This window comes from Lepidochelys kempii, chromosome 3, assembly GCF_965140265.1.
Source record: "Lepidochelys kempii isolate rLepKem1 chromosome 3, rLepKem1.hap2, whole genome shotgun sequence".
Taxonomy (NCBI): domain Eukaryota; kingdom Metazoa; phylum Chordata; order Testudines; family Cheloniidae; genus Lepidochelys; species Lepidochelys kempii.
Window position 1 is genome coordinate 183,496,319 of NC_133258.1, and position 14,517 is coordinate 183,510,835.

A 14,517-nucleotide genomic window follows, 5' to 3' on the forward strand; every position below is an offset into this window, starting at 1 on the left:
GGCTACATGGGGAGTTATCCATACTGATGATGACAATGACAGCTCAACATCTTAAATTGTAAATTCTTTGGGGCAAAAATCTTCTCTGCCTCTGTGTTTGTGCCATCCAGAGAACAGTGGAACGACGATCCTGACTGGGGCCACTGGGCAGTATTGTGATATACATAATAAATAATCAGCATGAATTTTCTTTATTTTCAGGAGATTTGTCCTCACCAAGGTGAGAGTCGTTGCAAAAGGAGCTTTCTCAGGACTCGGTGACCTAGAGAAAATGTACGTATTGCATTCACTAGGAACCAACCTGTTATTTTAAACAGTGATTTGGGGTTGCAGATTCTTTTACTGTCCTGTTCTGCAAGCAAGCCACTCTCTCTCTCTGCACTGCAGGGATATGTTTTTCATCTAGTTACAGATCTGTGAAAAATTGAAACAATAAAGATAAACCAGCATTCCAAAACAACATTGTCACAAATACATCTGCAAGAAATAGTGTTTGGGCAAGGGTTGAGATCAGCACACAATGTCAGCATAATTAATGAGGAAAATGTTATAGCAAAAGTCCATGGCAATCTGAGAATTCATTACAGTGCTTCATTACAGTATGTCAACTCAGAATCAGCACTGCTGTTCAGAACTATGGGTCAACCAATTTCCCTTTCACCAGTGAATAATTGGACTAGTTTGCTGTATGTTTTATGGGAAGCAAGGGAAGTTACTGATTTGTGCTGAGATTTTACAAAGCCATCCACAGGATAGAGATGTCCACTTCCTATTAATGTAATTAGTAATTAGTAATTAGTGTTCAGATACCATGATGAATAAGCACATATAATTACAGAGGGCTTGAGCTGTTATTAATCAGTCTGATTAATTATGAGTGTAATTAATCTGGTAAACAGGTGTGTAATGCACCCGTTTCTGCGCTATTTCTCTGACACAGCCTTGTTCCCAGTGCACCTCCACCACTGGAGGAAAAAGAACAAGTAGTCTGACCAGTGTTCTTTTGCTGTTGAAAGTCATAGACTCAGCTTATAAGATCAGAAGGGACCATTGTGATCATCTACTCTGTTTCCTTACTTGGCTCCTCACCATCCTCCTTGCCCCAGCTCCCAGAATATTGCCTCCAGCATGTTGTTCATTCTTACATGCAACCCTTTGACTTTCTCTTGAGACTAAATCCCTCTGCCCAGTAGTATTGTTTGTCCAGTTCTCTAAGTATCACAGAGCCTAAACTGGCAGACTCCCTGATTCATCAAGGCACTTAAGCATTTGCTTAACTCTAAGCATGTTGGTGGTACCATCCCAGTTTAGCAAAACACTTAAAGGATATGCTTAATTTTAAGTGCATGTTTAAGTCCCATTGGAAGAAAAAAAAAGTCTATTTGATTGGCAGTTTTGAATTTTCTGTAACACACTGTAATGTGACTTCAGACCCTTAGCAAAATAACGTGTACTTGATTTTGATTAAATGTGTTTCCCCTCTTATCTCCAATTCAACTCCGAAATGAAGTCAATATAAAAGCTTCCAATTCACTTCATGCAATTAGATTGGGTTCTTCATAAAAATAACATTTTTTTCTTTTAAAAGAGGATGAAATAATAAATTGACTTTTTGACTACGAAGCAGTTACACATTTCTCTATAACAACCCACCAGTGCAGCCTCAGCTATGAAGTAGTAGAGGGACTACCTCTAAGGGTGATAGTGCAGCCCAGACTCCATGGCCCATTCAGTGTTTGTCTCTCTTTTCACACTGCCAGGGTGGATACTAATTAATGCCAGAAGTGCTTTTGTGGAAGTGGACATATGTAAACTAGGTCCTACACACAGACCATCAGCACATTTCAATATAAGTCACTGAACAGTGGTCACATAGTAACAGCTTTCCATCATGAAAAAAGGGCTGAATTACAACTGATACTGTATGTCCCACCTGCACCATAATGTGTAACTACCACCATGTTAGGGTACCTGATTACAACTCAGTAGCTCTCAACACGTTTAAAATACTATTTGGTCTTTTAGTTCTGATGAGATCCTCATCCGTGCTCATGTTCATGGTTCAGGAGCATAGTTAAAATGAGGGCTGTCAATTTAATTGCAGTTAACTCAAAAAATTAAACATGATTAAAAAAATTACTCGCAATTTAATCACACTGTTAAACAATAGATTACCAATTGAAATTTATTAAATATTTTGGGAATTTTTTTACATTTTCAAATACATTGATTTCAGTTACAGCACAGAATACAAAGTGTACACTGTTCATTTTATATTATTTTTATTACAAATATTTGCACTGTAAAATGGTAAAAGAAATAGTATTTTTCAGTTCATCTCATACAAGTATTTTAGTGCAATCTCTTTATTGTTAAACTGGAACTTACAAATGTAGATATTTTTTGTTACATAACTGCACTCAAAAACAAAATAATGAAAAACTTTGGAGCCTACAAGTCCACTCAGTACTACTACTTGTTCAACCAATCGCTAAGAGAAACAAGTTTGTTTACATTTATGGGAGATAATGCTGCTAATGCTTCATATGCCCCTTCATACTTCAGCCACCATTCCAGAGGACATGCTTCCATGCTGATGACGCTCGTTAAAAAAAAATGTGTTAATTAAATTTGTGACTGAACTCCTTGGGGAAGGATTGTATGTCTCCGGCTCTGTTTTACCTGCATTCTGCCATATATTTCATGTTATAGCAGTCTCAGATGATGACTCAGCACATGTTAATTTTAAGAACACTTTCACTGCAGATGTGACAAAACACAAAGAAGGTACCAATGTGAGATTTCTAAAGATAGCTACAGCACTCAACCCAAGGTTTAAGAATCTGAAGTGCCTTCCAAAATCTGTTAGGGACGAGGTGTGGAACATGCTTTCAGAAGTCTTAAAAGAGCAACGCTCTGATGTGGAAACTACAGAACCTGAACAACTAAAAAAGAAAACCAACCTTCTGCTAGTGGCATCTGACTCAGGTTATGAAAATGAACATGTGTTGGTCCCCACTGCTTTGGATTGTTATCGAGCAGAACCTGTCATCAGCATGGACACGTCCTCTGGAATGGTGGATGAAGTATGAATGAACATTTGAATCTTTAGCGCAGCTGGCATGCAAATATCTTGCAATGCCAGCTGCAACAGTGCCCTGTGAATGCCTGTTCTCACTCTCAGGTGACATTGTAAACAAGAAGCAGGCAGCATTATCGCCTGAAAATGTAAACAAACTTCTTTATCTGAGCAATTGGCTGAACAAGAAATAGGACTGAGTGGACTTGTAAGCTCTAAAGTTTTACATTGTTTTGTTTTTGAATGCATTTTTTGTATATAATTCTACATTTGTAAGTTCAGCGTTCATGATAAAGAGATTGCACTGCAGTACTTGTATTAGGTGAATTGAAAAATACTATTTCTTTTGTTTTTTACAGTGCAAATATTTGTAAGCGTAAATAAATATAAAGTGAGCACTTTACACTTTGTATTCTGTGTTGTAACTGAAATAAATATATTTGAAAATGTAGAAAACATCGAAAAATATTTAAATAAATGGTATTTTATTGTTTAACAGTGAGACTAATCGTGATTAATTTTTTTAATCACTTGACAGCCCTAGTTAAAACACAATTTGGTCCACCTACACAGCAAGATTAAACCATGTTGGGAGGAAAACTGTATTGCAGTCAAGGGGCATGTATACAGAAGTTATTGGTGCAGATGGTCCCATAGAAGGGAACCTTATAGCAATACCCTGAGACATCTGTTCACCCCAGTTAGAGGGCCTGATTCTCCCCTGCTTTACTCCAGCTGCTTTACATCAGTGCATTGAACTCAATGAGCATTAAATTGGAGTAACACAATGGCTAATCTGACCTACTAAATTTTATTTCAAAGGATTTCCTGCACTGTGCTCATCGCTTGAATGCAGCAAACAGTCATCATTTTGTATGGTCATGGAGTTTACCAGTTAGGAATAAAACCAGCTCTGATCATGCAGTTTGTTTTGCTGGCACTTGCTTCTCACAGACTCTGCTGGTTTCCTTTTTTTGTTTGGTATTTGCAGAATATTATTAAAGTCATTGGACTGTGAAGTGGCTTGCAAAGTGAGCTGTAAACTGTTTACATGGTCTTTAATTACTCAGAAGCCATATGTCAGAGCTATATAATGTGTGTCAATATTGAATATGGTGGCTGTAACAAAGTGGTGATTTATTGTTAACAAAAAATTATATATGGAGATGAGTTCAGTTGAAAATACATCTTTGTGCTACTATAACTCTGGGGGAAAAACTGTTTATAACAAAGTATCTTTGAAAATAGAAGTGTGATTAATATGTATATGAGACAAATCAATATCAACAGGGATGTTGTATATGCAGATGAGCAGGCAAGCAGGTATAGTATGAAATAGCTCACAAATCATAAATATAACCCATATATCATTCATTGCAAATATTCATGATAACACAGGGACAAAAATATATATATAATCAAATGGTATATTTGCATATAAAAATAGAACTCTGAATGAAAGCCTCTTTTCTCACACAAGATCATGCACAAAAAAGAAGATTAAAGCAAACTGAAGGCTATTTAAAGGAAACAGCTATTAATAATGTGATATCTTAATATGGTCAAATTTGGTTTGCCTGATGTATACAAATTAGATACTTTTCTATACTGTACATACTGTGCTTACATGGAACTGAAAGATTAAAAATCAAGAGACTGACTAAATTTGCTGTGTATATTAGTGAATGAGACATGTAAGGGAAAATCAGATTTCCCACAGCCTAAAAGACCATTTTAATTTATTTACAATGTGTCTATTAGCGAGATTGTCAGAACCATTTGCGACTGTGCTTTTGCGAATGGGGTTGGTCTTAAGGCCCATAATTTAGCAGGTAATTACCTACCTTGGACACCAGCTTACCTGCTATTAGAAGTGGAGCTGCCACAGAGAGAGGGCCTGCCAGTATACTGAAGTATTCTGGGAAACTAGGGCGGGGAGAAATAGATGGTCCTCCAGAAAATCTGGATAAGAATCCTAAGTCTTATACTCTCATGCAGACTCAAAAAAAGTTTTGATTAGGGCCATCATACCTGTATTTAGCAGAAAATTAGGGATATGAAGGAATTTATTTTCTCACAGAAGGCTATTTCAAAGAACGAGAGATCTAAACAGCAGCCTAACCAGCTTGGAAACGGGTGACCTTCTCACCAGCTGCTCTCAAGCTTCTCTTCTGCTGTGTCTCCACTCTAATTTAGTAAATAGGAATACAGTCAAAAACAATAGTTATACCAGTTACACCTTTTTTTCTGTTCCACTTCTAGCCAATAGGAATTTATCTGTTCCTATAAACTCCTGTATGTGTGCTGCTGCTGCTGACCTAGGTGCACTATAAGCTATTTACTTAGTGTGGGCTGAAAAGTTCTTAATTAGAAAGAGAGAAAATCTGAGGCATATAAAAGAAGGTTCTCTTTGCAGTTTCCTCATGTTTCCAGAGTTTAGCATGGCAGGAGTGCTGAATGCAGATGTGACAATGCCTAGTCTAACCCCAGATACCATAGCTGTTTAGAGGTAATTAGGCCTGATACTAAATAGTTGACCTGAAGTCGGGAGGGAAATGCTAACCTTAGTTTACACCCAGCAAACTTAATTATACAGCAGACAGAAACAATCACAGAACCAGACAGAGATTATACAAACAAACAATAGGGAAATGGGGACTACAGTGATAGAACAACACAGAAATGAGGATTCTTGCCAGACAAGATGCTATCAAACTAAGTTTCCTTTTACATCTCCTTGGCAATTCCCTTTCTCTGGAGGTGATAGGCATTATTAGGACAGGATTGTATTCCTAATAGCCCAATAGCACGTTATTTCAATGTGACTAGTTTGGAATGTAAGGATATGACCATTCACTTCCCTGCTTATGGCTGCCTCTGCTGTTTAGCCAAAGGCCTTAGCTTAAGAAGAGGGCTGCAGACTGTCGCGGTAAGAGAAGGCCCTTACACCGGCAGACAGTGATTTTGATTCTTTCTTTTATATCTCTATAACTAACCAAGTGATAAGAATACACCTAAATTCTTAGAGTATAGGCCTTTATAGACAGGCCTGAATATCTGTGTCCTAACAAAGATTTTCAAAAAGTTCCTGAGGGATTTAGGAGCACAGATTATATTGGAGGACAATGGGAGTTGTGCTCCTAAATCTTGAAAATCATGAAAACCTCAGAGCTCAAGGAAACTGGCAGATCAGCACTCCTCAAGATCGAAGTCCTCTTGTCTGTAGAACAGACAGTGGCAATACAAGCACTGGTTTCTCTTCATCTCCCCACTAATGTCCTTCACCAGTAGTCTAGAGGTGTCATCTGTGGATAAGAGGCTAATTTTGTCACTAGGCGTATTCAGTCCTTTAGCTTCTCTGCTGGGACTACCAACAAAGTGACAATTAGCGCCACATTTCATGGTGATTTATATTGATCTTCTAGGAACAAGACATGACTGAGACCACAAATATTTTATATAAGGCAACTAAGCGGCTGCACAGTGCTAAGAAGTCACAATTTGACGACTTCAATAGCTCAGACATAGGTGAGAGGTTTATCGCAGGAGTGGGTGGGTGAGATTCTGTGGCCTGCGTTGTGCAGGAGGTCAGACTAGATGACCATAATGGTCCCTTCTGACCTTAATATCTATGAAACTCTATGAAACTTCCATCCTGGCTGAAACTTGAGCTATCCAGTCTCCCATAAATGTTCATTCCACAAGATCCGAATCCCAAACTCACTGAAGTTGAGGACTCTTTCCACTGATTTCAGTGGGCTTTGGATTAGACACAACTGCATTTTTTAACAAAAAAAATTGTTTAAAACCAAGTGATTGCTGAATCAAGGCATTAAATGGCAAGTTTCATGATGACAATGTGTCCACTTATGTGCTTATAATTAGGCACATGCTTAAGTACTTTGCTGAATATGAGCCTAAAACTCCCTAGTTTTAAGCATTTCTACCTTGACTGTAAAATGCTTGCCATGGCTGCAACTTGGCACACAGGATAGTGTCACTAGTAGTAAGATTGCAGATTATGTTTTCTTTATGCCACCCACTCCTAAACCGAATTTCACACCCCTTGATAATCTGTACCTTATTCCCTGATAACCAGAAACTTCTATGCCTAAACTCTGTACCATTTTCTTTTTACTTCAACATTATCTTAATAAAATTATAAAATCAGTTCTTTTTTTTATTTATTTAGCATTCTTGTTTCAAAGATTATCAGTTGTAATCAGTTGCAACTTCACACAGACCCAGCATAGTGGCACAATCTTGCACTAAATTCTCTGTGGAGAAAGAAGTGGTTCGGGGCTATTTAGAAAACTGTTTAGAAAAGCTGGATGAGCACAGGTCCATGGGGCTGGATGTGCTGCATCCGAGAGTGCTAAAGGAGTCGGTGGATGTGATTGCAGAGCCATTGGCCATTATCTTTGAAAATTCATGGCGATCTGGGGAAGTCCCAGAAGACTGGAAAAAGGCTAATATAGTGCCCATCTACATTACATGTAGTGTAGGAAAGAAGGAGGATTCTGGGAACTACAGGCCAGTCAGCCTCACCTCAGTCCCTGGAAAAATCATGGAGCAGGTCCTCAAGGAATCGTTTCTGAAGCATCTAGAGGAGAGGAAAGTGATCAGGAACAGTCAGCATGGTTTCAGAGTAACAGCCGTGTTAGTCTGTATTCGCAAAAAGAAAATGAGTACTTGTGGCACCTTAGAGACTAACCACGGATTCACCAAGGGCACGGATTCACCAAGGGCAAGTCATGCCTGACTAATCCAATTGCCTTCTATGACAAGATAACTGGCTCTCTGGATGAGGGGAAAGCGGTGGATGTGTTATTCCTTGACTTTAGCAAAGCTTTTGACACGGTCTCCCACAGTATTCTTGCCAGCAAGTTAAAGAACTATGGGCTGGATGAATGGACTATAAGGTGGATAGAAAGTTGGCTAGATTGTCGGGCTCAACGGGTAGTGATCAATGGCTCCATGTCTAGTTGGCAGTCGGTATCAAATGGAGTGCCCCAAGGGTTGGTCCTGGGGCCGGTTTTGTTCAATATCTTCATAAATGATCTGGAGGATGGTGTGGATTTCACCCTCAGCAAGTTTGCAGATGACACTAAACTGGGAGGAGAGGTAGATACGCTGGAGGGTAGGGATAGGATACAGAGGGCCCTAGACAAATTAGAGGATTGGGCCAAAAGAAATCTGATGAGGTTCAACAAGGACAAAGTGCAGACTCCTGCACTAAGGACGGATGAATCCCATGCACTGCTACAGACTAGGGACCGAATGGCTCGGCAGCAGTTCTGCAGAAAAGGACCTAGTGGTTACAGTGGACGAGAAGCTGAATATGAGTCAACAGTGTACCCTTGTTGCCAAGAAGGCCAATGGCATTTTGGGATGTATATGTATGGATTGCCAGCAGATCGAGGGACGTGATCATTCCCCTCTATTGGACATTGGTGAGGCCTCATCTGGAGTACTGTGTCCAGTTTTGGGCCCCACACTACAAGAAGGATGTGGAAAAATTGGAAAGAGTCCAGCAGAGGGCAAGACAACTGATTAGGGGACTGGAACACATGAGTTATGAGGAGAGGCTGAGGGAACTGGGATTGTTTAGTTTGCGGAAGAGAAGAATGAGGGGGGATTTGATAGCTGCTTTCGACTACCTGAAAGGGGGTTCCAAAAAGGATGGATCTAGACTGTTCTCAGTGGTAGCTGATGATAGAACAAGGAGTAATGGTCTCAAGTTGCATTGGGGGAGGTTTAGGTTGGATATTAGGAATAACCTTTTCACTAGGAATGTGGTGAAACACTGGAATGCATTACCTAGGGAGGTGGTAGAATCTCCTTCCTTAGATATTTTTAAGGTCAGGCTTGACAAAGCTCTGGCTGGGATGATTTAGTTGGGGATTGGTCCTGCTTTGAGCAGGGGGTTGGACTAGATGCCTCCTGAGGTCCCTTCCAACCCTGATATTCTATTATTCTATGATTCTATGATGTATGTCCCAAATAAGGGATAACACATACATCATCAGGCAAGGACGGGCAGCCTGAGTCTGGTGCTACCAAAAATGCTTCAGTTTTGGAAATTGCAATGTTACCAGTCCTTTTTATTTTTCCTTCAGAATTTATTGTGTACCTCATCTTTTGGTAGTGGTGGGTCAGGTAATAAAGAAAATAGTAATTTGAATTATTTTGAGGACTTTTAAAACATGAATGTAACAGAGACCCCTGGAAACTGGTTCTAGATAGCAGAGACATTCTGGACAATTATGGTCCCTCTGGACCTGGGATCTCAAACTCAAATCACCATGAGGGCCACATGAGGACTCGTACATTGGCCCAAGGGCCGCATCACTGAAATCTTTTCATACAACGATATAAAAGTATAGTCAAAAATTTTAAAAATGAAGAGTAATATACTATGCTATTAAAAGTCAATGTATTAACTTTTTAAAAACTGTAATGTGAAGAGGGGTTTTAATAAAACATAAACACCTATAACTATTCTTTATGTGGTCAGTAACTCTGATGATGATCTACACTAACAGTCTATCAACATAGCTGTAATGGCAGGAACTTTTTAAAGTAACTATTCATACAAAATAAGTTGCCACTTTTAACAAACATTCTTCCTAACTACTCACAGCAAAGAATCATACATGCTGAACTTCATACCTCAGACTGCTCATCTAGTCCATGAGGCCCTGCTCCTGCCCCACCTCTTTCCACCCCTTCCCTGCCCCCATTCCAACCCCTTCCCCAAATCCCCACCCTGGTCCCTCCTCTTCTCTGCCTCCTCCCCTGAGAATCATAGAATCATAGAATATCAGGGTTGGAAGGGACCTCAGGAGGTCATCTAGTCCAACCCCCTGCTCAAAAGCAGGACCCATACCCAATTAAATCATCCCAGCCAGGGCTTTGTCAAGCCTGACCTTAAAAACGTCTAAGGAAGGAGATTCCACCACCTCCCTAGGCAACGCATTCCAGTGTTTCACCACCCTCTTAGTGAAAAAGTTTTTCCTAATATCCAACCTGAACCTCCCCCACTGCAACTTGAGACCATTACTCCTTGTCCTGTCCTCTTCCACCACTGAGAATAGTCTAGAACCATCCTCTCTGGAACTACCTCTCAGGTAGTTGAAAGCAGCTATCAAATCCCCCCTCATTCTTCTTTTCTGCAGACTAAACAATCCCAGTTCCCTCAGCCTCTCCTCATAAGTCATGTGTTCCAGACCCCTAATCATTTTTGTTGCCCTTCGCTGGACTCTCTCCAATTCATCCACATCCTTCTTGTAGTGTGGGGCCCAAAACTGGACATAGTACTCCAGATGAGGCCTCACCAATGTTGAATAGAGGGGGACGATCATGTCCCTCGATCTGCTCGCTATGCCCCTACATATACATCCCAAAATGCCATTGGCCTTCTTGGCAACAAGGGCACACTGCTGGCTCATATCCAGCTTCTCGTCCACTGTCACCCCAGGTCCTTTTCCGCAGAACTGCTGCCTAGCCATTCGGTCCCTAGTCTGTAGCTGTGCATTGGGTTCTTCCGTCCTAAGTGCAGGACCCTGCACTTATCCTTATTGAACCTCATCAGATTTCTTTTGGCCCAATCCTCCAATTTGTCTAGGTCCCTCTGTATCCTATCCCTGCCCTCCAGCGTATCTACCACTCCTCCCAGGTTAGTATCATCCGCAAATTTGCTGAGAGTGCAATCCACACCATCCTCCAGATCATTTATGAAGATATTGAACAAAACCGGCCCCAGGACCGACCCTTGGGGCACTCCACTTGATACCGGCTGCCAACTAGACATGGAGCCATTGATCACTACCCGTTGAGCCCGACAATCTAGCCAACTTTCTACCCACCTTATGGTGCATTCATCCAGCCCATAGTTCTTTAACTTGCTGGCAAGAATACTGTGGGAGACAGTGTCAAAAGCTTTGCTAAAGTCAAGATACAATACATCCACTGCTTTCCCTTCATCCACAGAACCAGTAATCTCATCATAGAAGGCGATTAGATTAGTCAGGCATGACCTTCCCTTGGTGAATCCATGCTGACTGTTCCTGATCACTTTCCTCTCCTCTAAGTGCTTCAGGATTGATTCTTTGAGGACCTGCTCCATGATTTTTCCGGGGACTGAAGTGAGGCTGACTGGCCTGTAGTTCCCAGGATCCTCCTTCTTCCCTTTTTTAAAGATTGGCACTACATTAGCCTTTTTCCAGTCATCCGGGACTTCCCCCGTTCGCCACGAGTTTTCAAAGATAATGGCCAATGGCTCTGCAATCACAGCCGCCAATTCCTTCAGCACTCTCGGATGCAACTCGTCCGGCCCCATGGACTTGTGCACGTCCAGCTTTTCTAAATAGTCCCTAACCACCTCTATCTCCACAGAGGGCTGGCCATCTCTTCCCCATTTTGTGATGCCCAGCGCAGCAGTCTGGGAGCTGACCTTGTTAGTGAAAACAGAGGCAAAAAAAGCATTGAGTACATTAGCTTATTCCACATCCTCTGTCACTAGGTTGCCTCCCTCATTCAGTAAGGGGCCCACACTTTCCTTGGCTTTCTTCTTGTTGCCAACATACCAGCGAAGGGCAACAAAAATGATTAGGGGTCTGGAACACATGACTTATGAGGAGAGGCTGAGGGAGCTGGGATTGTTTAGCCTGCAGAAGAGAAGAATGAGGGGGGATTTGATAGCTGCTTTCAACTACCTGAAAGGGGGTTCCAAAGAGGATGGCTCTAGACTGTTCTCAATGGTAGCAGATGACAGAACGAGGAGTAATGGTCTCAAGTTGCAGTGGGGGAGGTTTAGATTGGATATTAGGAAAAACTATTTCACTAAGAGGGTGGTGAAACACTGAAATGCGTTACTTAGGGAGGTGGTAGAATCTCCTTCCTTAGAGGTTTTTAAGGTCAGGCTTGACAAAGCCCTGGCTGGGATGATTTAACTGGGAATTGGTCCTGCTTTGAGCAGGGGGTTGGACTAGATGACCTTCTGGGGTCCCTTCCAACCCTGATATTCTATGATTCTATGATACCTCTGATTCAGGCCTGTAGTTCAATAGCAAAACAATGTAAGGAAGCGTTCATTACTACTATACATATATACATACATACATATATATATACGTACATACAAACACAGGGGCAGTGTATTTGCTCTGTTAGATAAACAGTGTCCTGTATGGCATGCACACACACAGATAAGCGTAGAATCGTCACCTCCCCTGACACCACATGCTCCCCTTTGAAGTTTATTCCTATTTTGGCTGGGTGAATGGCTATGCTCCACTTTCTCAAGGGTTCCACAATATACTGTCAGTGCAAAACCTAGACTGAGATTCATTTTGCTGCTGCTTCTCAATGTGATTGGATTTGGTTGAGTTGTATTTTGATCAACCTTAAATTCTCAAGATGTGGGCTCACTACCAATAATGCTCTGTCTCCTGCTCCTGCAAATACTCCTTTTAGGATAGTTATCTTAAGTTTTCTGCATGTAGGAATACAGGTGGCATGTTGTTATCTTAATTAAGTTTATTGTCTGGGAATAAAGGATATGTGCTGTATTCTAAATGCAATCAATAATGGATTAAGACTATCTTTTTAAAATTTTAATCTGTAGAATGCTTGTGCTACAACACCACCTGGTATTCTGCCTTTTCTTGCCAAGGCCTATCTGTGGGAGAGACCTTGAAGTTTGTGTTACTTTTGTCATTCCTCACAGACATACGGAAAAGTGAACTGCTCTTTAATTACCAGTGCCAGTAACTCACAAGTGATGTCCCAGAGCAGAGATTTCAGTCAGAGTATTATAATATCCCCATAAATACATAGGTATCTGTAATTTTCACTCCATGCATCTGAAGAAATGGGGTTTTTTTACCCACAAAAGCTTATGCCCAAATACATCTGTTAGTCTTTAAGGTGCCACTGGACTCCTCATTGTTTCAGTAAATACATAACATCTTCACCTAACCTGATCTCCATGCTTTTGCTAATTTTTGGAGTGAACGGTATTAAAAATAAAATAATGTTCCTTAAAAATAGAGTTGAATAGAGTAAATATAAAATCAGTTCACAATGTCAATACTATTGTTTTTTCCAATTTTTTACTTTAAAAAAATCTACAAGAAAGCCCTGATTGCAATATTATGTTTGTATTTGCATATGTAAATTAAAGCACATATTTCCATTTTTTTTTATTTTAATTTCATAGTTACTTCCATATGATTATGTATTTTACTACTGCTACTTGCTACCTGGATAAAATATATTTAGAAAGAAATACAAATATGTTTTCCTATTGTTTTCTTCTATTTAGCAAGAATGACTGTTTTGTTTTAATTTTTAGTAGTGTCATAATTTAATTGTTCTAATACAAAGCTGACAGTAAAAATTGAAGTGTGTTTGACAGAAAAATCACCCAGAACATCATTTATGGTTCCTATTTTACGAACTTCACAATACAAAAACAGGTAGCCAGAATAGGGGATACTCACCTTCCTGTGTGTATGTTGAATACATTCCCCCAAATGTAGCTAAAGCTGTTTCATGGATTGTGTTAGGATATAGATATTCAGGCCTGTCTGTAAAGGCCTGTACTTTAAGAATTTAGGCGTATTTTTATCACTTGGCTAGTTAGAGGTATAAAAGAAAGAATCAAAATCACTGTCTGCCAATGTAAGGTCCTTCTCTTACTGTGACAGTCTGGGGCCCTGTTCTTAGGCTAAGGCCTTTGGCTAAGCGACAGAGGCAGCCATAAGCTGGAAAGCGACTGGTCACATCCTCACATTCCAAAGTAGTCACATGGAAAGAAGGTGCTATTGGGCTGTTAGGAATACAATCCTGTCCTGATAGTGCCTATCAGCTCCAGAGAAAAGGAAGTGCCTAGAAAATGTAAAAGAAAACTTAGTTTGATAGCATCCTGTCTGGCAAGAACTCACTTATCAATACTGGGATGTGAAATTCTCACTTCTGTATTGTCTTGCCATTATAGTTCCCACTTTGCTATTGGTTGTCTGTATAATCTCTGTCTGGTTCTGTGATTGTTCCTGTCTGCTGTATAATTAATTTTGCTGGGTGTAAACTAATTAAGGTGGTGGGATATAATTGGTTACATAATCATGTTACAATATGTTAGGATTGGTTAGTTAAATTTTAGTAGAATGATTGGTTAAGGTATGGCTAAGAATATTACTATATAAATTAGGGGCAAACAGGAAGTAAGTTGGAAATAAACATCGAATTGTTTGCACCTTCGGACTTCGGGTATTGTTGCTCTCTGTTCATGTGAGAAGGACCAGGGAAGTGGGAGAGTGAAGGAATAAGCTCTCTAACAGATTGTTGTTTTTAAATCTTCCCAAAATTCCTCTTCCTTCTCTGGTAGTGACTTCCTATGCATACTGAGTTCAGAAGCCTTCACAAATTCCTGG

The 14,517-nt window shown here is 40.3% G+C and overlaps 1 protein-coding gene across 1 annotated transcript in view; it reads left to right on the forward strand.

Moving 5' to 3' along the window:
- The window catches only part of LOC140908333 (follicle-stimulating hormone receptor), a 160,364-nt gene that overhangs the window by 62,791 nt on the left and 83,056 nt on the right, over positions 1-14,517 (forward strand). Inside the window, exon 2 of the mRNA XM_073335303.1 lies at positions 202-273. Coding sequence (XP_073191404.1) covers positions 202-273 — 72 coding nt within the window. The remainder of the gene's footprint in view (positions 1-201; positions 274-14,517) is intronic.